The sequence below is a fragment of the Anas platyrhynchos genome, chromosome 1, assembly GCF_047663525.1.
Source record: "Anas platyrhynchos isolate ZD024472 breed Pekin duck chromosome 1, IASCAAS_PekinDuck_T2T, whole genome shotgun sequence".
NCBI lineage: Eukaryota > Metazoa > Chordata > Aves > Anseriformes > Anatidae > Anas > Anas platyrhynchos.
This window is the reverse complement of record NC_092587.1, coordinates 7,734,176-7,758,461: the sequence shown is the minus strand read 5'-3', so window position 1 is coordinate 7,758,461 and position 24,286 is coordinate 7,734,176. Positions and strand designations below refer to the sequence as shown.

Genomic DNA, 24,286 nt, shown 5'->3' with positions numbered 1-24,286 from the left:
TACAGGAACCCCATCTGCTTTAGGCCAGTCAATACTGCAAATTCAGACCAGCTCCCCTAAGCCATAAACTGAAAAGGAAACACATGACTTCCTCCTGCGTGCTCAGCTACAGTCCTTTCACTGCTAAAAGACGGGAATTGAGAGGGGGCAGCTCTAAAGAAAACCGTTCTGTTCCAGCTCATGCTGAGAGGGTAACCTATTTTGTTCTTTCAAGAATGACAACAACAAGAGAAAAACTAAATTTAATTTATTTTTATCAAAACCTATAGGAAGATAGCAATACTAGAGATCACACATTATGAGAAGAAAATGTTCCTGAGCTTACAAACTGCATATTCTAACGTACACAGTCCTAAAACATACATTAGAAATAACCAAAGGATTGACTTAACTTTGAGATTAAATAAATAGACAATAGCTTTCTTACAGATGATCTTGCAGCATTAGTTCTGCTACCTCAGAAAAAAAGCAAAACAAAAAAACAAATAAAACGCTAGAGGATAAAGCACAGGTTACCAGACTCTAAGTGCATGTACACAACTGACCTAGTGGCCATGACGATGCTACCAGACCACAAAGCAAAACAAAAGCAGAAGCTAGGCTGGTTTAGACTCCTTAAGAATTTGAAAATAAGTTTCTTCTCTTCCCATTTGGCCAATTTCCCCCTGAACTCCTAAGAACAGCAAGTTTTAAAAGTGACACAGTGTAATACTAAGCTAACTCACCAACTGCAATCCCAAATGCACTGAATATGTAAATATAAACACTGTTTGAGCTTCTGAATTAGGAACAGGATCCATGGACTAACTTCAAATAAATACAAACTACTGTTACCTCCCAGGATGTAAGTTAAAGGTCCTTTATTTGTCGCACAAGAGGTAACATACACATCCTTAGAGAACATCAGCGGTATTTCAATGCTGGTGATAACACACGCTGCCTTGGGAGAAAGGCAGACACTGAACTCAAGTACAACTAGTAAGACTTCAGCTTTCAAAATCCATTTACTTGTGATTCTTTAAATCCAACTGGGCATAGACATAGCCAAAAAGGGTGTCGGACCGTCCTGTCGCCTCGCACAGGAGAGGCCAGAGGGACTGATTTGGTAAGGAATCGAGTTCTTGCTGTGGCCGCTTCTGCACCGACAGGAAATGCTGCGGGCGGCAGCAGGTTGAGCAGCTGGAGATGGCCGATTCCATCCACGTGGAACGCACTGCTGACCTGGGCTACATGCAAGAGAAAGCACAGCTCCAGATGATAAAAGATCATCTAGAGTTCGGTAACGTTAAAGCTCCACATTCCACCGAAATAAAAAAGGTGAGAGAAACGGCATTTTAAAAATCAGCTAGATTCAGTGTTTATTCAGGTGTGTGAATACAGGTGAGCCTGGTAATGGCAGATACTCTGAAATCTAAGCAAACTTTCCCCATTGAACAATATAAAACATCGATTGCAACGCGGATCTCTGTATTGTGGACTACAAAACTGAGCACTTTCGGTGGCCTACGCTCTTCGCCCCAACCACCAAACTAATTTTGATGCCTCGTAGCATATAAAAATTTCACTTTCCGCCAACGAGCCGGATGTTCAGTGCCAATGCAACTGTGCTTCTTCATCAACAACCAACCTGTATTATCCTTTGAAACACTCTTATTGGAGTGCTAGGAATTAATGTGAAGTTTAAGGCATTTTCTAACTAATTAAGTAAACTGATATATGCTGGGTACTTGACTTCATTCACCTGAGCCAACAGCAGCGCACCTTATAAAGGCAACTAGCTGACCTATGATACATAGCTCGCATCCAGTTATGGAGCAACATAATTCTGCCTGACCCGACCGACATTTACACCATTTGTAAGCAAGTTTTACAAGCGTTTTAATCCATGAGAATAAAGCCCTTTGATCATCGCCGGACCTTGGCTGGAACTTCACTCATAACCTAACTCGACTGCTCTTCAGTGTTTTGAAGCCAAGCAAAAGTTAGCATACATTACGAACAGATCAAGTCAACTTGAAGATAATCAAAAAAAAAAAAAAAAAAAAAAGATTCAAGCAGCTGAAGAACTGTGTGTTTCTCAGCCTTTACATTCAAGAACATCTTACAAACATCTACAGCAAACGGGTAGCTCGTCCCTAGCCTAACTTCACTGAAGTTAACATTTCTGCAACAAGAAAAAATAGGCCTAGTCTCTTAAAAATCTGTCACTAGGTAAAAAAAGTCACAGTATGTAAAAACAATCAGAACCAACTGCTAATACAAATCAACTCCCAGGCTATTGCTGCACCTAACAGGTAACCATCTCCAGAATGCATCAGCTTTGCTAGACAACGGGCTGCTTTCCCTCTTCGTTATCTCTTTCCAAACCAGATTTGTTTCAGCAATGACCGCCAGCTCTCCGCAGCGGGAACAGAACAGCGTCTGGTAACAGAACTGGTAACAGTGCGGTATTTACAAATCCTGTGCAGAACTGCAGATCCCCTCCAGAATCTTAACTGCGAGTCAGAACCTAACAAGTGGAAAAGTTCTACCTGTGAAACTTCTAAGTAACGTGACATCAGCTAAAACTGTTTGAGACCTGACCTTTCGTCTGGACTCTGCTAACACTGATGACTCATGTGGAGTTCAGCGGACGTTTTGCCGTCTGCATTCCTGGGAACGCTCATCAAGCCACGCTCCGATGGCCCTCCTTCATCGTGGGGCCAGAAGTGTTATTGCAAATCTCTCCAAGCCTTTCTTTTGTTCAACACCACCAACGGGAAAAAAAGCAAAGGAACTGTCCGCTGTGATTCAGGACTCAAATTGGATGTCTCCAGACTTCTCAAGGTACAGAAAATATGCAACACGACTTCATCCCACTGAAATCAGCTCCTAAAAGGCCTACACTTTGTAAGCTCACACTCACTATTCAAATCTAGGTACATTTTAAAGAGTTTTCTTACCATACAGCTTTCTCCCTCCTACAGAACAGTGCTGTAGAAATCAAACTTTAATCTCTGTTATCAGTTTCAGCCTGAAACATTAGATCTCTTTCTTTGGCCAATGCCATTTCAGTTACAAACAGAATGCCTTCTTTTCATTGTATTTGTTTACATTAGCTGTAAGAATAATATATGTGTGAAAGAAGAGTCTTCTTAAAACACTTTTAGAAGAGAACAAAGTATTTGTGACGTTGTACACCCAAACTCAGTTGAGATAACCCCTGCAACACACAGCTCCACATTTACAGACTGTTCTGATCCTCTTCCTGGAGGGGCTGAGACCATCTGCAGAGTCTGACGTCAGATCTATTGAACCTGTGGCACAGACAAACACAAATAGGGATGTTTGAAAAGAAAGACCAAAACCGTGCTAAGCAGGCAAATGGCTTCAAAAAGTCTCCTACCACCTCAGGTCTTAAAAGAATTGTGCGTGAAGCCATGCTGAGTTCTGTTTACAACTACACGACACAGCATATGTAGCAGCAGAATCCAAAGCTCAACAAACTCAAGTCCTTCATCCTGGTCAGCTAAAACTGCAACCTGCCTTCAGCATCAGCATCACACACACCACAAAAAGGGGGAGTTTTTAGAAGAGATGTAAGTAAGGTAATTTGTCAGTTCTGAAAGAGAGTGTTGACAAGAATGAGGTGCAGCTCCAGAGCATAAGTAAATGCTTCTTTGGGAAGTAAATAGCTGGGCGAACGACACGTTTGTTATGGCTTAGTGGTTTGCAGGCAAACAGAGCTTGACACACAGAACTCCCTGCCAGATAAACTAAAAGTATTTACAGTGTATTGGACGGGAGAGAGGGGAGGAAGAATTCCCAAACGGAAAAAATCAACTATAATCACTGTATCCAGCCCAGCGAAACAACAGTCAGTTTTTTGGACCTTCCTTCTTCCTAAACATCTGCAGCACCTCAAAAAAGGTGCTCCTAAACATCTGCAGATTCCTCAAAAAGTACCTGAAATGCCAGTTTGAAGAAAGAAAATAATTTTTTAAAGGTATCCAAACACACTTTTTTTTTTTTTTTTTTACCCTGACCATTATATTGAGCACCCCTGCAACAAATCTTTAAAATAAGCCGCCTTGACAGAGGTTCCAGTCACAAGTCTCTGCTCTGAGCACCTAAAATGCTGCTATCAGTCAGCCTGCAACATTAGCCAATGCCCCACACCTCCCCCGAGAACAGGTTTGAAATCTGCAGACCTTTCATCTGGTAGTCGAAGGTGAGCTCTTCTCCAGCCTTGATGGTTCTCGTGGAAAACAGTGCTATTCGAGGAAGACGCAGGTCGAGGTTGTCAATGAACACGTTGAAGACTTGGAGATTTGGATCACACTGTAAAGAAAAAAATAATGTGGTTTCTGGTAAACAAACAAACAAACAAAACAAAACAGAAGTTTCACTGAAAAGAAGTGGAGGAAATGGCTCTTCTCTCAGTGACAGAGGTCTGAAATCAAGTTATCTTCCGAAATCAACAAATTCCAGTTTTGAAATAGCATTAAAGGAGAACGTTCAGAGTAGAGCTCTTTAAAGAAGATAACCTTTACAAGGTACTGAGACTACAGGAATATCTAACAGCCTAGTTAAAAAAATGGCACCTTCAAAATATGGCAAGGAAAAAAATGGCAAACGAAACAACTTAACTAATATTTGGGGTTAAGATTTACTTATTGAACCCACAAAAATAATTAAAGCTGAGAAGAGAAGAACAACCTAGCGTTTCAAGCCACATAAACCTAACTATAGAATAATGAGAGTAAAGGTTGATTTCAGGTCAGAAAAAAAGAGAAATAACATTCTCAAACTATAGGTAAATTTTTATTTCTAATCGCTATCCTGCTTGGCTTTTGAATTATATGCTACAGGCAGGGAGGGGTGAACCTGTCAAATAAACTAGGCAGGAACTAGAAACTACTTTTTCAGTTTTCCTAGATTAAGTCTAAGCAGTCTGTAAGACAGTTTGTTAAACTGCACGCACGCTTTTCTGCTATTCAACGGTAAAATATTTCACATTACAAAAGCAGGACTGAAGTTAGACTTCTAACTCTGCACTCAAGTGCAGGAATAATTTATTGCCACTTCCAAAAGCAAGCAATTGCAATTCTAAAACCCTTCATTTTCCTCCCTAACAAGCCTGCATGACACACAAATGATGTCATCAGCTCACTGACCTGAAGACGAGTTTACTTTATTTGTACAACAGTGAGTGCAGACCTCGTACACACCACATTGTTCACAAATACCTCATTCCTGAACTAAAACATGTAATTCTTTTACAGATACAGCTCAGCCTTTGTGTTGTAGGTACTTGAATTGATAGCAAATAAAACACAACAAAAGTTTCCTATAGAAAATACACTTTCAGGTTCTCTGGCAAATTTAGATTTGATACTAAGAATGGGAAAAGGTATCTACACAAGAAAAATGCCAAAGAAAATAGCAATTTTTTCTTCATCTACTAATATTTGAAGGGTATTTGACACACCCTCCCCTGCCCTGCTACAAAATAACGCAGCAGCTCTGTTGTCTTTAACTCCTCACTGACTTGATCAAGTGTTTCTCCTGCGTTATGCCAGTTGGTTATTTGAAAACCAAACAAACCCTATTTTGGTAGTGCGGTGACTCCCCTGGAACTACCAGATGTCCACCTGAGGCAGCCTCACATTCCCAGATTCGTGTAGGCATCCTCACTCTGAGTACAGCTAAGTATGCCATTATATTTGTTATGTTCTATGTGACTGGACTGTGCTGGAATAAAACACGCTACTTCAGAAAAACGGTGAACACGACAGTAAAATATTCGCAGTAGGCGAGCAGTTCTGGCACAACTGGGGTGATTTTGTCCGCAGTTAGGATATGAAACGAGGCCTTACGCTGTGATTCACAAAGTGGGACACATTTCCATAGCGAGCTGCATCCACTGTAAATTCGTCTGAGTCATAGTCCAAATCAAACAAATACGTATTGCCCTGGTTGTCATAGAGCTGGCCCCGTCTCTCTGCTTCCTCACTTGTAATCACCTAAAGAGAGAGAAAAAAGAAACCTGCATCATATTATTAACTATTACTGAATTAAAACACACATCACAATCAAGTCAGGAAAACTTTGCTTAAGAAAAACAGCACGTGTGCTGTCTGGTGTAACTTGCTTGGTGCACTACTTCACCTCAGGAAAAAAAAATCATCACTTGCATTAAGTGTCTTGATGAAGCCAAATAAACCATGGGAGTTTCTAGCCATCCAGTTCTTTCATTACACCCACAAAACCTTTTGTTAACTTCATGTAAAACTAAAATTATTTTCTCTCTCTAATTTGTATGGAAGCAGAACGGCAGTTACCAGGCTTTACAACTCTTCCTATGATTTCTGTCTGTAATGAAAGATGCTGTTGCCTCTGTGGAATTCCTGGTTTCATGGTACCTTAGGTCTCCACACCACTTTGCAAAGCTGAATCTATGAAATTAAGCTTTAAAAACTTCACCTGCAGCCTGCTATTTTGAATGTATTCTGTTGTGCACAATCAGCAAAAAAATAATTTTATATATTGAATATATATATATATATATATATATATATATCACAATTTGGCAGCAGGACAGATAAAAGTAGTAATTGGAAAAAAAAAAACACCTCAAATATTTCTGACAGACCAGATTTGAGAACTTATTCAGCAGTAGGGAATCACCCAATTCACATGGGAGGATAAATGTACTTTTTTTTGCTTTCAGTAACAGAATTCTGCACTCACAACAGTCTCCTGTCAGTTGACAAGGTTTTATTAAAAGGCTGCGAAGTTAACAGATTTGAGGCAAGAATAAATACAATGAAGACCACAAACATTTGTAAGTGGGGATAGAATTAATTCTTCTGAGTCATGTTATTAGCAAGGCAGATACGTGGCAGAAGCACACCAGAGTGGATCAGAGAGGCTGCCAGGAGCTACTGGTGTAAAAAGCCCTGAGACAGAGCTGCACCAGATAACACAAGGCAACGTAGAGTCTGCACTTTGCAGCACTGAAGTTCTGCTTTGGAACAGCATGAGACAGATTATCCAGACAGAACAGAAAAGGGACCGAGCCTGGGTGGGGAGTTTGGTAACAAGTGTGCCTGGGGAACAGCAAAAACTACAATAAAGATAAGGGAAGAATGAGGAATGCGACTGCCAGGAAAGAAAAGGACTCATCTTTAGAAATACTGCTAGGGCACATATCTACAGGAATTCTGTAACGAGTATTCTCTTCACATTCAGCCTTGTACAATACTCTGGAATGGAGAATATACTGGACGAGGTAATTTTACTGCCAGCTTTAACATCTATTCAGTGTATTCCTCTGCCCAGAAACAGAAAAACTTCTGTTATAGAGCAAAAGCCAAGTGTTAAAACCAGGAGAAAGCTCTTATTTCCTCCTTCACCGTAAACAATCGATCCATATGAGATAAATACATACCTCTCCGACATACTCCATCACAAAACTGTTGGTTTTAATTTTCTGGAGGGTTTTCACTCCCCAGCCTCGTCCGTTGTTCGTTCGGAAGATGCAAAGCGAATACTGCGTGCCCTTCTGTACTATCCTATTAGGGCAGTCGGGCCCGCACCTACAAAATGAGTTGCATTCATAGATGGGCAAGCCAGGCTGGATTTTCAGCTTCTTTTTTTTATTATAAGCCAAAATAAAGCCAGCCTCCTTTGGACAGCACTTCTCAGCAGGGCAGTCTGAGCATTCACAGCCAGTCGTTATTCCATTGATTACATTTATTCCCGGAGCAGGTTTGTACTCATTAATGTAGTAAAAGTCTAAAGGAGGACCTTCGAGATCCACAGTGTTTTCTACCAGAATCATTCCTCTATGATTCTTTTTCCTGTTGAGCTCTTCTTTCCATCTCTGCAGAGCTATTCTTTGCTTAGCCTTCCTTACAATGTAATCTGCGACCGCAGGTTTCAAGGCTTTAACGTGGTTTCTCACTTTCAGCGCTTTGCCTTCTTTCACTCGAGACAAGTATTCATTCTTGTCACTAAGGAAGTTTTGAAGAAGCAATGGACACTTCAGATTTTTCTGAGGTTCCCAAGTATTCGAAGACTCCGGCCATCCTTTCCATTTCACAAGATAGTACTCTGTGCCCTTGAAATACAGAAACACACAGATTTAGCCACACTTCTGTTTACTGAAATGCAGAGTTCCGCAGTTAAGAAATGCCACACAGTACAGAAGGTCCTGATGGCCCCAAAACAATTAGAACTGGGGAGAAAGGGAAAAAGCAAGTTTGCTGTTGGCAGATTAACTTAGAGCACAACTTTGGATACTCCACGGGCAGTGGAAACTTGGAAACTCTGGGGCACAGAAATACACAGCTGAGAAGAACTCAGGTCACTAATCTTAAACCAGGAAGCTAATTTCTTAAAGCAGTTACGAAAATTAAACTATCTAGTTGTGTGACTCATATGCATAAGCAGAATATAGTCATGTCACACACAGAACAAAAAAATAAAATCCTAAACTTTCCAAGCAGATGCCAAAAAAACCACTATTTGCCCTTTATCAACCATGCTCCTAAAGAAGCAATCTGTTTAAAACACTTCATATTGTATTTACAGTCGAGAAGCACACGCTTTGCATGTATTTTACAAGAGCCAAATAACCATAGTAAATGTAACAAGGCCAAATCCTGATACTGAATTCCACCGGCAAGAACAAACCATAGGAATCCAGCAGCAGCACATGGCCCTAACTCTTCATCAGACAGACTACAACATTCGAGAGAAAAACAAAGTTAGCCTGCAAATAAAGAAGCATCGTAAGACATACCAAGCTACAACCTAAAAGCATCAGGGTTTTGCTTCTAGATATATAAAGGTGAGGCATTTTGTATTCCAAAATCTCTGTAATTTCAGGACAAAACTTCCGTCAACGTACTGAAAGAGGTAGCTACACTGCTTTCTGTTTACAGTTCAAAGTTTAAATGATATTTCATGCGATGTAATCAACGGCTTTGCACTCGCAGCCTGTTTCTTTATATTAGGAGCAAAACTACCTTTGTCTCGCTTCCAAATTCCAGCTGAAAGAGTGATCAGATCGGTCTGTGTTTCTCTTACCTCTTCTACCTTGTAGTCACACAAATATTCCACCTCATAACTCTTTAGACTCCTGTTGGTGATTCCAATGGATTTACATCTGAGATTTTCCTTCCTACATAATTCTTGGAGGGTCTCAAGTGAGGCTAGACATGGCACATACCAGGCTACAATAAGAAAATCGGTAGAGAATCCTATTTAATGTCTCGGCCGAGTTCAACCCGTTATGCACTCCACGTGCCTCAACCCGAAGTCCCCGCGGTACCACCTGCGCCAGCGGCCTCTCGCACGCCTTCGGCGTCTCTCCAACTTTCACCCTAAGGCTCAAGGCAGAAGCACGGTGACGATTCCCTCCCTGAACCTCGGCTCAGCGTGCCTGGCCGCATACTTACAGGGAACCACCAACGCTCTGGAGGGCAGGCACTGCGGCAACGCGCTTCCAGGGGCGGAAAGCGCCTTAAGACCGAGGGAGAGCGTTGCCCTACGGTGAAAGCATCCCGTAACCGAGCCACAGCTCCGAGCCAGCCTCCATTCTTCAACGGGACCTCCAAAGGGACCCCAAGAGCCCTGCAGCTTGTAGGGGACCCCAGCTCCTGTGACGGGACCGGGGTGACTGATGGAGTCCTGGCCCCGAGGCTCTTCCAGAAGGATCGCGGAGCTGGAGGGAGGCTGCTGGGGGCTGAAGGGGTAAAGGGGGGGAAGTTTGGGAAGGTGGTGAGGCGGTGAGGGGCTGAGGGGAGGAAGAGGAGGGTGAGGAGAAGGTGGAGAATGAAGAGGATGAGGAGAATGAGGAGGAAGAGGAGGAAGAGGAGGAAGATGGGAGGGAATGGGGGCGGTTGCCTTTCCCCCAACCCCCCTACAGCAGCCCCAACCCCTCTCCCCTCACATTTACCTCAAGCACCCCCCCACAACACCGTGCTCACCCCTCCGGCCTCCAACCTCCCCCCCACACCCCTAAAAAAACCCACCCCAACCCCAACCCACCCCCCACCGCACCACACCGCCGAGCCCGGGCTGCCAGGCTCCAGCTACGGGGAGAGGAAAGGGGGGTGGGAGGGCTCGGCGGCGGTTCCCTCAGCCCCCCGAGCCTTCCTCCTCCTCCTCCTCAGCTCTCGGCGAGGCGGAGGGGAAGCGAGGGGCTCGGTGCCCGGCGGCCTCACCTCCTGGCCAGCCCTCCATCTTGGAGGGGGCCGCAGGCGCCAGGCGCGGGTCGGGGCCCGCCATGCTCCGCCTTCCCCCCCCCCCTCCGTGGAGCACGGGGCGGGGCCATGGCGGCGCCTCAGAGGCGGCCCCGTTCTTCCCCCTCCACCCCCGTCACGGTTAGGGAGGGGTTTTTTTTGGGGTGTAAAAGGAGAAAGGAGAGGGTTAGGGGACGGGGATGAGGGCAAGGCGGTAAGGTTCTCTAACTACAATAAAAAAATAAAAATAAAGCGTTTTTCACCTTACTTTAACATACACTTTCCTCCCCCCCCCCAACACTTTTCTCCCCCACACACCGACTCCTCCACAGAAACAAACCTACAAAACTAACAGCTATAAGGGAAATTAACCCCCATCAAATAAGCATAGCAAGACTTCAGCTCCCCCCCCATTAATCCTAAAACTCTTACATCAAGTTTTAAACCCGAACCGTATATTAAAGCAGCTTTAACGGATCTTACATAGTTTTAAACCTAAACCATACGTAAAAGTGGCTTTTACAGACCCAATCTTTTTTATTGTATGCCAAGTGAAGGAAAGCCCAGGCTCCTTTGTTCGCTTTCAGCATCCACTCGTGGGGCAGGGGGAACTTGAGGCCCCAGGAAGGCTGCCCTGAGGCCCCGAGGTGGTTCTCTGCTGGATACTGACCTCCGGAGTCAAAGGGGAATATTTCAGGCACTTGGAACCAAAAATATATTCTCTCACCACAATACGCTTCCCAGAAACGAGGTCTGCTGTTCAAGTCAGCCCCAAACCTCAGCAGTTTGTACTATTGAGCACAAAATACACGCCCCAGAGATGCCCAGCCACTAGCTAGCACTCCAGTCTCTCCTCAAGGACTTATTCTAATCTGATGTTAATGTGCAACAGCATGGGGCTAAGGGACTCCACTGCCCATACAAAGTAAGGCTTTAGGTTTTCCAAGACCCTTTTTAAAAGCTTCCAGACAGGAACTGATGAACTATTTATTCACTTACCTTCAGGACACCAAGGAGCCAGTGCTAGGTGAGGTAAAATTTTCTGAGTGTTAAAAGTTCAAATCAAATGCTTAGTCTGGTAAACCAGAATTTGAAATGCAGTAAGATTTATATCTACATAGGATTTTATAAGGTATAAAGAATATGAAAATGCATGTCCTGCAACAGGTAACTGAGGAGCTCAAGACAAATTTGGGAAAGCTGTAGGAACGCAGTAGTTGAATCCAAGTCTCTTCGAATCCAGATTGGCATCCCTCTCTCCAGTTTTACTTTATGCCTTTGGGGTACTACTGGGTTACTCTGAATATCTGACAAAATTATATCTGGCCCCACCTAAGGGCTGAACTGCTGCTTTTCTCAACTCTACGCAAGACTGAGACCATCAAATCCTGTAACTACAGCTGCCTGTTCCACTTTCTATTACTTCCCTCCCTACCTAAATCTAAAACCAAAACAAACAGTATGTCAGATTATAGCCAAACAAATATATACCTATATACAGATTGGAACAGTGCCACAGTATGGAGAATACCAGCATCTGTATAAAAATTTTTATTTATTAATAAACACATAAATAAGCACATATAACCCTTACACGTGTTTTTCAGGTAACATCACAAAACCATTTTACAGTAACGCCACAAAAAAAAAAATCCTGCTCAAGATGCCAGCTCAAAAGGGCATCACCTCCTTGGTTTTGGGCAATATTGAAACCACGCAGGTTAAGTATAATTTGTACAGTTATTTGGGAGTGGATTTTCACGTATCTAGCTCTGGCTGGTTCAGTGCTATGCTGGTTGAAGCCACAGGTATACTGTTTGAATGGGTACAGGACCTGATTAGTCCTCAGACTACATAATATGTTGTTGCTAAACCAAAAACCTGAGATATGCTCTTTGAAATTTTTATTAAAAGGTGCTGATAAATCCAATGCTCCGTTTTCTTCCTATTTAGATTAACATTTTGCACCACATCGTCCACTCCAAACAGACTTGGTGGCTAATTAATGTTTTACTTCAGTTTATTACAATTCTCTATGAATCATTAAAGACACCTCAGAGTCACCACTTTGGTGGACAAGCCAAGGAGAGACAAAATCAACTCAGGATAACGTTGCCTTTCAAATGAGGCTATGAAGCCACTTCAACAGTGATGACTTCACACTTTCCAGTATCTTGATCTGTGCAGGTAACATGTAAGGATCCATCCCTAGGGAAAAAAAAAAGAAAAAAAAGGTATATTTAGGACCATCTCATTTAGTATGTTATTACATGTTCTACAGAGAATAAATAGTAGTCTTCGGAAGCCAAATAAGCATCAAAATATCCACGGAATAACATATTTATGAAATTACTGTGTTCAGTACTTAGATACTTCTCCATTAAAGCATGCATTTTCTCCACGTATGATGGAACAGACTCAGGAACATGTTTATGTTATTAGTATAACTAAGTTAATTTAAGGCAGGATCAGAAATACAATATGTAGTAATATTCAAAATAATTACATTAAGAACTCAGCCTAATGGCAACCAACAGATAAGTGCATCTTCTCAAATCACAAGCACTCTTATAGACTACTGCTTTTTAAATACCAAGGATCTTCTTAAAGAGAAAACCCTTCATTTTAAAAAAAGATAACACTGAATCCTACTTCACCTATGCATGCAAGTCATGCTTAAGATTCAGACAGAAATAGGAAGCATTCTAGTAAACTTTCACTGCTCTGTGCATTACCAAAACACTTCAAAATAATGAAGTTTTCTGTGCCTCACAGTTGCATGTAAATAGCCGAAAAGCTTTTTCTCACCAATGCTAAGAGCAAATTTCTGCATGGCTAAGGAGGTATTTAAAGTTCAGTTTATTAATACAGAATTAATAAACCCGATAGCTAACTTAAGAAAATGAAAGTATTTTGTATTCAAATAGCATGTAGGGATTTAGTTTCTCAACAACATCTAGACAACTTTCTCATTAGTTTGAAAAGCAGTAAGAATTCCAGTACAGTCCTCAGAAGACAAACATCTTTTGATTACTTGGAACTCCACCGTTATCTTTGTAAACTACTTCGACTATTTCACATAAGCCAAAGTAGCCAACCATAAGACCGAGGGAAGTCTGAGAAATCACTTCTATGTCAATTCCATCCCACCTCTCCTACCACAACCATACGACACTTTGTATTTTCCCTGTAAAAAACAGGTAGTTCTGTAAAGTAGATTTATAAAACCTGATTTCCTATGGCATTGTTTTTCACGTTTAACAACCCTGACTCTAAAATGAAAAGGCCACAGGTCTTTTTCATAAATGCAGCATTGTAAGTCCTTCAGGGATTCATTAGTATTCATCAGCAACTAATAAAAGGATGATTTAACTTCAGTTATTCACAAGTGTGTGCATTCTGCAGAACTACCTGCTGCTCTCAAGCATGGTTAAACTGATCAGCAGCTCTCAAGTTGCTAGAAGTCATCTACACAACCGTGTTAGGTTTTATTTCCATAGCAATCAAAGAACGCAGGCATGGAAAGTGCTGCCTTAAAAAAAAACAAACAAACAAACCCCACACATTCCTTGCATTCTTACAGAATTTGACCCAGCTAGGGCAGAGCCCAGTAAGTAAGGAAATGCTGAAATTTCTTAACACAAAACTAAACTTTCTCTAACAAGTGTGAAGCAGCAAGTTAAACACCAGAACAAGAAATATGATAAGTACCTTTTCATAGTGAGAACAGTTAATATGTCATGTAGGCCATCCTCCTTTTTATCTAAATCCTGGAGTACAATCTGTTTAACAGAGAAAGATTTTACAATCTTTTTTTAAAATCCTTACACAGCAGTCTAATGAAAAAAAGTGATATGCATGATAATTAGTACAAGCACTAGCAACACCGTTACCTCGAGCAGTTTTATTTCTAAAGTGCTGGTGATCTATGTACTACTGGAACACCTGGTTATGGGCTCTTGTCCCAGATGAGCTGCACCACAGTAGTGCCAATACATCAAAGTCAGACAAGTATTTAGAAACTCAGGAGGGAAATTTCTTTAAAGATGCTTCAGTAATTCATAACACATTTGTAGAATAACGTTTAAGGACAATTCCTAGACAAATGCATTTGATTCTTTTTTTTTTTTTTTAAACATAAGGTTCTGATAAGTGTGGTTGGTTTTCTTTTTTCCAGATCCACTTAATTTCCAAGTAGTTCACATTAAATCTTGCACGTGCAGACACTCACCTGTGCAAATTTGTTTTCTTCATTCATAGGACCTTTTCCTAATGACTCATACAGCTCAAGGCACACAGAAGACGTGTTTCCAGGAGCATGCAGGGTATGCTGCCTTCGAGCTGGTAGCGGTGTCCCTGATGGAAATAGCACTGTGAATTTGTCAGCCCCTGACTCGTCTACTCCCTTTAAAAAGAAAGAACAAATTCACGCCTTTCTAAGTACTTCAGTGAGCTAGATGCTTTGTAACAGTGCTCCATGAGCAAAGAAATCCAAGATTCACTCCTTCTGCTGTATTTACCATAATAGCAATTCAAGAAAAATCCCTGAACTTTCTCTAAGTGAAAAAAATCCAGCAGTGATGAGGAAATGGCAATTAAGGAAATAACAAAGATGCAATCCATCCCCCTTTGAGTCAATAGGAGTTTCTCCAATAATTTGGATAAATCTAAATGGCCACTTAAAGCTAATTAGCGTATTAAAACAATACAATTTCTTTAATATCAAAGCCTAAGCGGTTCTATGTATTCATTATAGCATTTTCAAAGGCTAAACAAATTTTTAGCCTTACCTTATAAAGAATATCTTTGGCAGAACACTCAATAAAGAATGCATCTTCTTCTAATGATGGATTCTCTTTCCCTAGCAGAATCCCTGCCTCTATTGCTGCACCAATAGGAATAACTTCATCGGGAGGAATTGAACTCAGGAGTTCCACGTTTGGGAAAATGTCTTTGATCAGTTGCTGTAGCTTTGGGATTCGAGCAGACCCACCACACAGAACTACCTGAAAAACAAAAGAATGCTTTCAAACCTCGCTTCAGAAGATAAGAAAAGGCTACAACCTGCAAAATGGAAGTGTAAACCCCTCTGGGATATTTTAGCACCTGTATCTATAAGTCACCTAGTCGAACCTCCTGCTCAGAACACATCCAGTTACAATAGGCAGCTCTACAAATACAACTTCCAAAACCCCTGCCAGCCCTTTTTTCAGTGTTTGATAACCCTCACACTAAAAATTCTTCTCCTCGTTCCTCATGTTAAAACTAGATCTTAAAATCAAGCTAATTCACACTTTTCTTAGCATAAAGCATAGCTTAAGAGCTGTAGAATTAGGTTCTTTTTAATACATTTAAAACATAAAACAAAACCCACACCATTAAAGCCTGAGCAGACAGCAACTTTAAAAATATTTCCACCAGAAAACAGAAGACACTCATTGAACAGTGGCTTAGAATGCTTTATTATCCTACAACTGTAATTCGGATGTGACACAGCTTTGGTGGTAACACTAATTAGGAGTCTGAAATAGCATCCAGTATCATTACAAGTGCCAGTTAACCTTCGCTGCAGAATTCATGCACCAATTCCACAAGCAGTACGTACAGCAGTATTTACCACAGACTGGTGCACAGGAATTTAGATGAAGTCACTTTTGTACCAAACAGAAAGAGACATTTGAAGCAACCAGTTATATTTACTACTTCAATCACCATTTTTGGCTTTAAAGTTTGGCATCTAATGTGTTCCTAAGTTTAAGCTAACAAGGAGGAATGAAGGGAGGAGGAACACAGACACCAAGCAGACAATAAGTATCTTGTTCAGCTTGTAAGACCGAGCTGAAACTCAGGAATTCTTCAAGTGTCAGCCAACCCAATCCAAAACTCAGTGAGGGCAAACGAACTTCTGAGTATTAAAGAAAGTACTCCTCAGCTCTACTAAAAGTTATACTAACACACCAAATGGGACAAATCCTCTACCATTTCCTCAATATACATCAGTAAATGCCATCATTGACTAATTTTACCTTAGTCCAAATAACCTCCAAAGACCTTGATTCTACATACGCTGTTGCGTTTGAGCCAAAAATGCTTGAACACATTCAGAAACAATCGCAGTCCAAGGAAAACAACCCCCCAAATGTTCTTGTAGAGCTATAAAGCATCGCACAAACAAGTGACTTCTATTATTACCTTATTAATATCATCAGCTGTAAATCCAACTTGCTGCAAGAGCTTTTTAATTGCTTCTACACACTTAGTAAAAAGCGAGGAACAGATAAGTTCAAACCTGGCCCTAAAGGGGGGGAAAAAAAAAAGTCATCCATTAGACAAACCCAGAACAGAAGAACAATCATGTTTAGAACATACTTTGTTTCTCTAACTATACCTCATATTGAGATTTTTTTTAAGCAGTCAAGAAAATTTATTTCCCAACTATTAATCTCAAGTAAGTGATTTATGTTGTGCAAGTATCTCTGCTATTGATTGCATCACTAACATGGAATGCAGATTTTTTTCTTAGTGCATTCTTAGGAAAAACACAAAGTTTTCACATCTGAGTCAAAACAATAAAGAAGCAAAAAGTCCCTCATCTTTAAAACAGACACATCAAAACGCACCTCTTGAAGTTTCAGAGGCAAGCCAAGCTGCTTCCTGATTTACACGGAGGAATAGTTACTTAACCAAATTAAAAGAAAATGTGCTTGCTTCAGGCTCTTTCAAGCCTGAAGACAAAAGTTACTCTGCACAACTGCAGTAAGTCAAATTCCTTATCTCAGCTGAACCAAACAAGCTCCACAGTAGAGCTTCTCATGCTTGCAGGCATACTATGACTTATTTCACCAGATCCAACTGCTGCAACAGCACAAAACAATTTTATTTTGCTAAATTCTACTGGTGACAGGAAGAACAACTGAAGTTTAATTAAATACTTCAAAAAGAGTTAATCCTGACAGAGAAAAGAGACTTAAGAGTAGGACGCAGCACTATAAACAAAAAGACAAAAAACATTTTTCCACTCCACCTGTCAAAGACGGACACTAAAACATCCCTGACTATCATTTTGGAGCTCATTTGGATGAAAGAGCCCCAAATCCTCTTTTGTAAGAAAAAATACAGCAACAACAACAACAATGGGAGGCACAAGGGGAAAGCACCTTGATTAATTACAGGGTTTATTTCCCTTTCATCAACTAGACTCCAAAGATGGGGTCTCTGTGGACCTTTTCAGAGTGTCTCTCTTAACCATTTACAAGAATACCTTTAGTGTTCCTCTCAACTACTACAGATCATGCATTAACGGAAATAACATGAAAGAAAGCTCAAAAAAGCAAGTTGGCCTTCCAGCATCACCAAAAATCAAAGCTTATTAAAATCCTAAACTCAAACTAAAAAAAAACTTAAAGCTTACTTCTATGTAACATGAGTAGCCTCAAGATTTGTTTTACCTGGACACATTACAATCAAAATCCAATCCATCATACAGTGAATCTACAAAACAGTTTGCACTTCCCAAGGTTGATAACGAGTGCTTTGCAACGTCAGCGCTGTTCATTAGCTTCATCATAGCCCTGGGATTTCCTCTAATATCGTGCTTACAAGACCTACATTTAAAAAAGAAAAGCCTATTTAGAAAGGCAGGCATTTGAGTGGTAACACTTTCTGAAAGAAAAAAATGAGTTTAAGGTATTAACATTTTTCTGTAGACATTTTAATGTTACCTACAATGACATTATGGAAAGTTGACAGAGAATAAGAGCACGTGTTTCAAGTTCAACTAAAGAACACTGAGTAGTGGCACTGCTGGGAACTCAAGTATTAATGCTTATCATACAGATTTAAGTCTTTCTGAACTGGTTTTTGGCTGAACAGATCCTGGAAGTGACGGGAAGAAACAGCAAGAACAGGCCTACAAGTTAAACAATTTTAATCATATTACTGTAAGAAATAGAACACTGAACACTAGACATGTTGAAAGAGTCTATTTCATCCAAAGTCTCCTTCTGTAATACCATGCAGTTGACCATGACAGGGAAAAAAAGAGCTAGATCTAATGCTAGTACGTTTGAGTGCAGTTTTGTTTGTTGTAGGACAGGACACACAGGCTCCAGCCTGATGAAGCTGGCCAGTCCATGGTCCTTCATGTCAACAAGAAAAAACAAAACCTACAGAAGTGAATTCCCCTCCCTCCAAACACAACCACTTCTGTGACTGAAACAATAGAATAATGCCTACATCACTTAAAACAGTTCATAGCTGAGCCCTCACAGCTCACCCCAACCCAACTATTTCCCCAACTCCCCCAGCAGCTGACTGTTCCTTTCATATCTTTATCTGAGTCGTTTTGCTCAGACAGCCCACCAGCTCTGCCAAACTAGCATCAATTTAAAAGATGTTGAGATGTAGAGCTGAGTGAGATGGTTTAGTGGAGGACTGGTTAGTGTTAGGTCAGAGGTTGGACTCGGTGATCCTGGAGGTCTCTTCCAACCTAGATGATTCTGTGATTCTGTGAATTCTTTTCTATAAGCAAGCATCACATGTGATGTTCTTGTCCCAACAACATACTTGGAATTCAGAACCCACCTCTGGAACTCAGATGCTAAGTGTTGTGCTAGAGCTTCTGTGAAGCACACTCCACCAATGCTGTCGTCTGTGTTAGTAGCCAGCACGCGGTATATTCCGCTGTTTACTTCTATCACCGTGATAGAAAGCGACGTGCCACCAAGCTTATAGACCAACACATTGCTGCCAAAGAAAAAAAAAAGCAGTATTAACAAGTCGTATAAAATTATGCTTCCTTTGACACACTTTCTGAGATGACCATCACCAAATAATATATTGCAGGGTTTTATCAGTTTGGTCCAGTGAATTTGATTTGAGCAGTTTGGATTTAGCATGTCTTGTTATCACTGACTAGTGACCGTGTTCCCTAAAGAAGTCACTGTCATACAGCCAGAGTTAGCCCATGTTTATCCTACAACATAACACCAAGGTCTGCTTAAGAAGTTTACATTTTTCCTCGAGCCAATCAGCTCATTAAAAAGCAAGATACAAACTGGGGACAAATCTTTAAGACAATTTCTTACAAAATAGAATAAAGGAGTTAATTAAAAGTCACAGATTTATAACCTTTAAATTTCTATTGGCTCTCAGAACAAGAGAAAAGCAGGCTTCAAATCATTAATTTTGTATTGGCTGTTAGGGGAACACATCATTCCCTCGTTTATGATTTCTCTGTGTAGAATGTGCTGTGCTAAACCTCACGCAGATTTAAACTATAGCAGCTTAAATCTAAGGAGTAAGATCTTAGGATTTTACCTTTTCCCAGTGGGTGAATCTTGGCCAATTCCGTAGGCCAGGAGAGCTGCAGATGGTTCGTGGATTAATCTCATAACATTAAATCCAGCAGCTGCAGCTGCTTCCCTGTGATAAGGCATAACAGCATTGCGTTTTACTTTAGTGATTTCACTGTAGTTATTAAGACTTTATCAAAACTAGATATGACATCAATGCAGCACGTGGTTACAACATGCTATTAACAAAGAGAAGTGACTGGGAAAAGAAAAGCATAATGAAGGTCAGTTGCAACTGCTTTCTTCAGGGAGTTGGATCTGCAGTGTGCTTATGTCAAGGAAAACACTGATGCATCAAACATGCATTCCCCATAAAAACAGCAGAAAAAAAAATCAAGATTAAAAAGCCACCCTCAAGCAAGCTTGGGTAACACGTCTTCATCTGTGGCATTAAGTCTCCTCAGTACATTATTTCACCAGATGTCAAATTGATTTGATTCCAAATCAAGTTACCACAGCTCACTTTTAACTTTACATGTTTTCTTGGCACTCAGTGGCCCTGAAACTGCCCTAATAGTTTCCTCCATTCTGAAGTCATTTTGAAACTCAGATGCCAAAGCAGTAGAAAGTTTTACTATGCATACCGCAGATACCCAGAGCGAGTGTTTTATGACTAACTTTGAGTGTATTTTAAGTTTTTCATGACAGTTCAACACAACGTCTTCTACATACTGAAAGTAGAGAGAAATGCTGCTATTTATACACAGCTTTGACTTCTGTTGTGGCAAAAGTCTACTTATGTTTTCACAGAACTGAAGTTCTCCAGCTGCACTTCCAAGCAGAACAGCGGTGTGTATTCAGTACCTGCTCTCTAATAAAGAGTCCTTGATAAAATCAGGTAGCACCATTTAGTTTGGTGAGAAGTGGAGGGAAATTATGGAGGGCTGAAAAATCATTCGCATTTCAAAGCGGACACCGAAGAGGCAGCAGAAATACCACATCTCAGATGACACTATAGACACGACGACAGCAAAGTCCAGCAGAACTCCCGTTGCTCATCTGCCAAGAGGTCTGCTCTAGGCACGGTAAACAACAGAAAAATCTGAATCCTCTTACCCAAGGGCATTTTTCTGATTCTCTCCAAAATCAAACGGGACAGTGATAACAACGTCGTTTACATCCGAACCAATTGCAGACTGAGCAGTTTCTGTCATAAACATAGGCAGAACATGTTGATTAAAAGCAAAGTACCAACAGACCACATCTTAAAAATGTGAGGACAAGCTTAGAAATATTATTATTAAATGCTTTTACTTGTTAAGTACCTTTCATTTTACTGAAAATTAGCTTTGCCACATCTTCTGGGTTAATAAGCTTATTATCTATCTCATATTGAAGTTTCCCATTCTTCTCAACTACCTGTAAGCAAAGACAACACACCCTTGTTAGAAGCATAATTTGAACACTAGTGTTTGTTAATAACCTATTTAGTGTCTGTTCAAAGTAATAAAAAAAGGGAGGAGGTTGTAGGTATTTTCTATTGTATCTAGAATACTTTGCATTCTGTGACAAGAAAACATTTCCAAAATGTTTATCAAAGAGCACAAGGAAACCCTGTATTATCCAGACTTCCTTCTGCTATTAAAAAGCTCTCTGTAGTAAAACAGCTCAACTACTTGCTGCTTCTACAATACTGTTCTGAAAATACTTTTAAAAGAATTGTCTTTTATGAATGGCCAAGAGATGCATGTATTTTTTTCTGCTGGACTACATTATGGCAGCAGATCTCCGAACACGGAGTTCTCTACTTTCTAAATAGAGAAATAAACACGTTCTAGAGGAACACGTTCCATACAACAGCAAACAAACTTCATATTGGGAGAGCCGATCGCTGCAGAACACAACCAGCGTGGCACAAAACGCAAAGTAGCAAAGTAGCATGGTATAAAATGAGAAGTTATTCTGAGAACAACAAAAAAAATAGCTCATACTCACCGAACATTTGCTTTCTGCAATGTATTTCTGTGCTTGGGGGTCACCAGAGCTGTGAAGACAAAAACAGAACAGCAAGATAAACCATATGCTCCGGGGTAACTGCAGAAATTCATCTTGGTGATGTTGACAGCACACAAAGAAGCTACACTCTAGGCAAGATTCCTCTTTTCACTCTGCGGATACATCTGTGTGGAAGAAAAGATCACAACGTAATGGTTCCGTCTGCTGCTATCTGTCAAGCACCATTCCCCACGCTAACAACAGCAGAAACACCTGCTAGCTAGTGGAAAGTGACAAAAAAAAGAACCCATCACATTTGTTTGTAACCCACCACCCCCAACATTCAGTTATAAAAGACTCTGGTGGCACTTCTGTTGCCTTGACTGAGATCAGGTGACAGCAATAAGCTGCCTGTCCTCTATTTGTGACTAAAAACGAAGTATCTGCCAAGCACTAAGACATGCAGTGGACACGTTCTCATCCACCTGCTTTAGTGGAAGAGCTGGAACACGCAGTCACGTTATCACTAAAATGTTTTGTGGCATCTCCAGTGCCAGACCTAAACCTAAATAAATTCAGGCCTAGAATTCTCTGCATCTCTCCACTTTAAAATTAAATGTTGGGTAAGGAGTTTCAATGATACAATCGATGTTTAAGACCAGGGGAACCACGCTGTTAGCACCAGATTCATTTTACTGCTACTGTTTGACAGCAGAGTGCCTTGGACATCAGCGCTTTGGACACTGAGCAGCTTTCATGGGGAGAACTGCGCTTCTCAGCTTCCCTTCCCCACCTGTGCACTTACCTTCGCCCCAGAATCTGCTTCACTTTCACTACGGTGCTGGACACGTTCCTTATCCTGCTCTGCTTCGCCGCCAAGCCGACCACCTGAACAACAAAGAGGTGCTTGGTGAGCCCCACGCGGAGCGGATCCCCCGGGGCACCACGGGGCAGGCCCCCCTCACCTCCCCCTCACCTCCTCGCTCTCCGTGAACGCCACCACGGCAGGAGTCACCCGGTCCCCCGCGTCGTTGGCCACCACGTCTGCACGGCCATCCTGCGGGGAGAGATGTCTGTCAGCGCCACCCCGGCACCACCTCCTCCTCCTCCCACCTCCTCTACTACTACTACTACCTCCTCCTCCTTCTACTACCACTACTGCCTCCTCCTCCACCACCTCCTCCTCTACTATCATCTCCTCCTTCTATCACTACTACCTCTTCCTCCTCCATCTCTACTTCCTCCACCACCTCCTCATCTCACCACCTCCTCCACTACTACTACCTCCTCCACCACCTCTACTACTATTACCATCTCCTTCTATTCCTACCTCCTGCTCCACCCACCTCCTCCATCTCCACTTCCTCCTCCTCCACCTCCTCCTCCTCCACCTCCTCCCAGCACCTCCTTCTCCTCCCACCTCCTCCACCATTACCTCCTCCTCCCACTACTACCTCCTCCACCTCCTCTACTACTACCACTACTACCTCCTCCTCCTCCACCTACCTCCTCATTTTACTACCACTACTTCCTCCTCCACCTCCTCCCTCCACCTCCTCTACTACTACCTCCTCCTTCTATCACTATTACCTCCTCCTCCTCCTCCTCCACCACCTCCTCCTCCACCACCTCCTCCTCCTCCACTACTACTAGTAGTACTACTACTAGTACTACTACTACCAGCACTTCCTCTACTACTACTACTACTACTACTACCACCACCTCCTCCTCCTCCTCCTCCTCCTTCTACTCCTCCTCCTCCTCCTCCTCCTTCTTCTACTACTACTACTACTACTACTACTTCTACTACTTCTACTTCTACTCCTCCTCGCCCTCCCCCCCGCACCTTGTACACGGCGGCACAGGCCGAGGACGCCCCCAGGTGCACGCCGATGGCCGCCATCAGCCCCTTCCTGCTCGCCGCCGCCCCACAATGCCCCGCGCGCCCGCCGCCAGCCAATCCCGCCCCGCGTCTCTCCGCGCGCACCAATCAGCGCCCGCCTCTCATACACGGCTCGCGGCTTCCCCCTCTCCTCTCCCCCTCACCCTCGCGGCGTCGGAGTGACCAATCAGAAAAATCGGGGGGGAGCGCGTCATCAGGCATGGCAACGCGGCAGATTTTGTGCGTGAGGGGCGGGGGGGGGGGGCTGGCTTGAGTTTATTTAACCCCAAAATAAAGATAAATGCAAAGAAAGGCGCAGGAAGCTGTTTCCTGCGTGTACAGGCCGGGGGCGGGCGGTGTGTGTGTGTATTTTATGCCGTTGGCTTCTCTCAGTGTGTAATTGCAGGCAGTGAAGCACACGAGGCAATATAAATATAGACATTTTTTTACCCAAATATCGTTAATGAGGCGGCGGGGCTGAAGGGCTGCCTCTGCGTGACCTAACCAGCCGTGACCAACATCTGAGCGTAAATCACACCGTGTGGGGATGTTGCACTGCCGCTGGAGAAGCCCATCTGCATTAAAACAGAAGAAATAAAATAAAATAAAACCCAACAAAATGATGTTTAATTAGTGTGCTTTTTAACCCAGCTCGCAGTCTGGGGGACTTGAACATGGGTCAGAGCCCAACTCCTGCCACCACGCCGAAAGCTGCTCAGGCTCTGGACTGGGAGGGGGTGTGCAGGGGAAGGGGCAGCAGGATGAACGAGGTGGGATAAGGAGAAAAGGGAGAAAAGGGTGTAAGGGGTTATAGGGGCACAGCCCCTGTGCCTGGTGCCGGGTGCTGGGGGCAGATTGAGTGTCTGCATCTTCCCCAACCTGGT

At 42.2% G+C, this 24,286-nt stretch overlaps 2 protein-coding genes across 3 annotated transcripts; both read right to left on the bottom strand.

The window, feature by feature from the left end:
* Positions 1-230: 230 nt before the first annotated feature.
* Positions 231-10,371, bottom strand: SUV39H2 (SUV39H2 histone lysine methyltransferase). The gene is made up of 6 exons (XM_027460301.3): positions 10,215-10,371; positions 9,076-9,221; positions 7,433-8,104; positions 5,859-6,005; positions 4,191-4,320; positions 231-3,296 (listed from the first exon to the last, which is right to left on the bottom strand). The coding sequence occupies exons 1-6, from the start codon at positions 10,276-10,278 to the stop codon at positions 3,187-3,189; spliced, it is 1,269 nt and encodes a 422-aa protein (XP_027316102.1). The 5' UTR covers positions 10,279-10,371; the 3' UTR covers positions 231-3,186.
* Positions 10,372-11,768: 1,397 nt separating this feature from the next.
* HSPA14 (heat shock protein family A (Hsp70) member 14) lies at positions 11,769-23,513 on the bottom strand. Of its 2 annotated transcripts, none has more exons than XM_072025400.1 (14): positions 23,367-23,513; positions 22,497-22,577; positions 22,326-22,408; positions 21,521-21,569; positions 20,851-20,944; positions 20,642-20,732; positions 19,551-19,655; positions 18,816-18,977; positions 17,681-17,836; positions 16,425-16,527; positions 15,023-15,238; positions 14,464-14,637; positions 13,944-14,014; positions 11,769-12,440 (listed from the first exon to the last, which is right to left on the bottom strand). In XM_072025400.1, exons 1-14 carry the CDS (start codon positions 23,421-23,423, stop codon positions 12,362-12,364), a joined length of 1,521 nt encoding a protein of 506 aa, XP_071881501.1. In that variant the 5' UTR covers positions 23,424-23,513; the 3' UTR covers positions 11,769-12,361. The 2 variants fall into 2 exon arrangements, 1 of the variants encoding a protein (XP_071881501.1); XR_011804039.1 differs by having other exon boundaries at positions 12,375-12,440; positions 14,464-14,588.
* Positions 23,514-24,286: the final 773 nt, after the last annotated feature.

What these genes read in the sequence shown, in the direction of transcription:
- SUV39H2 (XM_027460301.3), bottom strand. Translation starts at nt 10,278, where the DNA reads ATGGCGGGCCCCGACCCGCGCCTGGCGCCTGCGGCCCCCTCCAAGATG. An exon ending in TGATGGAGTATGTCGGAGAG is followed by an intron (nt 6,006 to 7,432) that starts GTATGTATTTAT and finishes CTCTCTCTTTAG; the next exon opens with GTGATTACAAGTGAGGAAGC. An exon ending in CCCACTTTGTGAATCACAGC is followed by an intron (nt 4,321 to 5,858) that starts GTAAGGCCTCGT and finishes TTTTCTTTACAG; the next exon opens with TGTGATCCAAATCTCCAAGT.
- HSPA14 (XM_072025400.1), bottom strand. Translation starts at nt 23,423, where the DNA reads ATGGCGGCCATCGGCGTGCACCTGGGGGCGTCCTCGGCCTGTGCCGCC. An exon ending in AAGCAGATTCTGGGGCGAAG is followed by an intron (nt 21,570 to 22,325) that starts GTAAGTGCACAG and finishes TTGTCTTCACAG; the next exon opens with CTCTGGTGACCCCCAAGCAC. An exon ending in GATTCACCCACTGGGAAAAG is followed by an intron (nt 18,978 to 19,550) that starts GTAAAATCCTAA and finishes TTTCTTTGGCAG; the next exon opens with CAATGTGTTGGTCTATAAGC.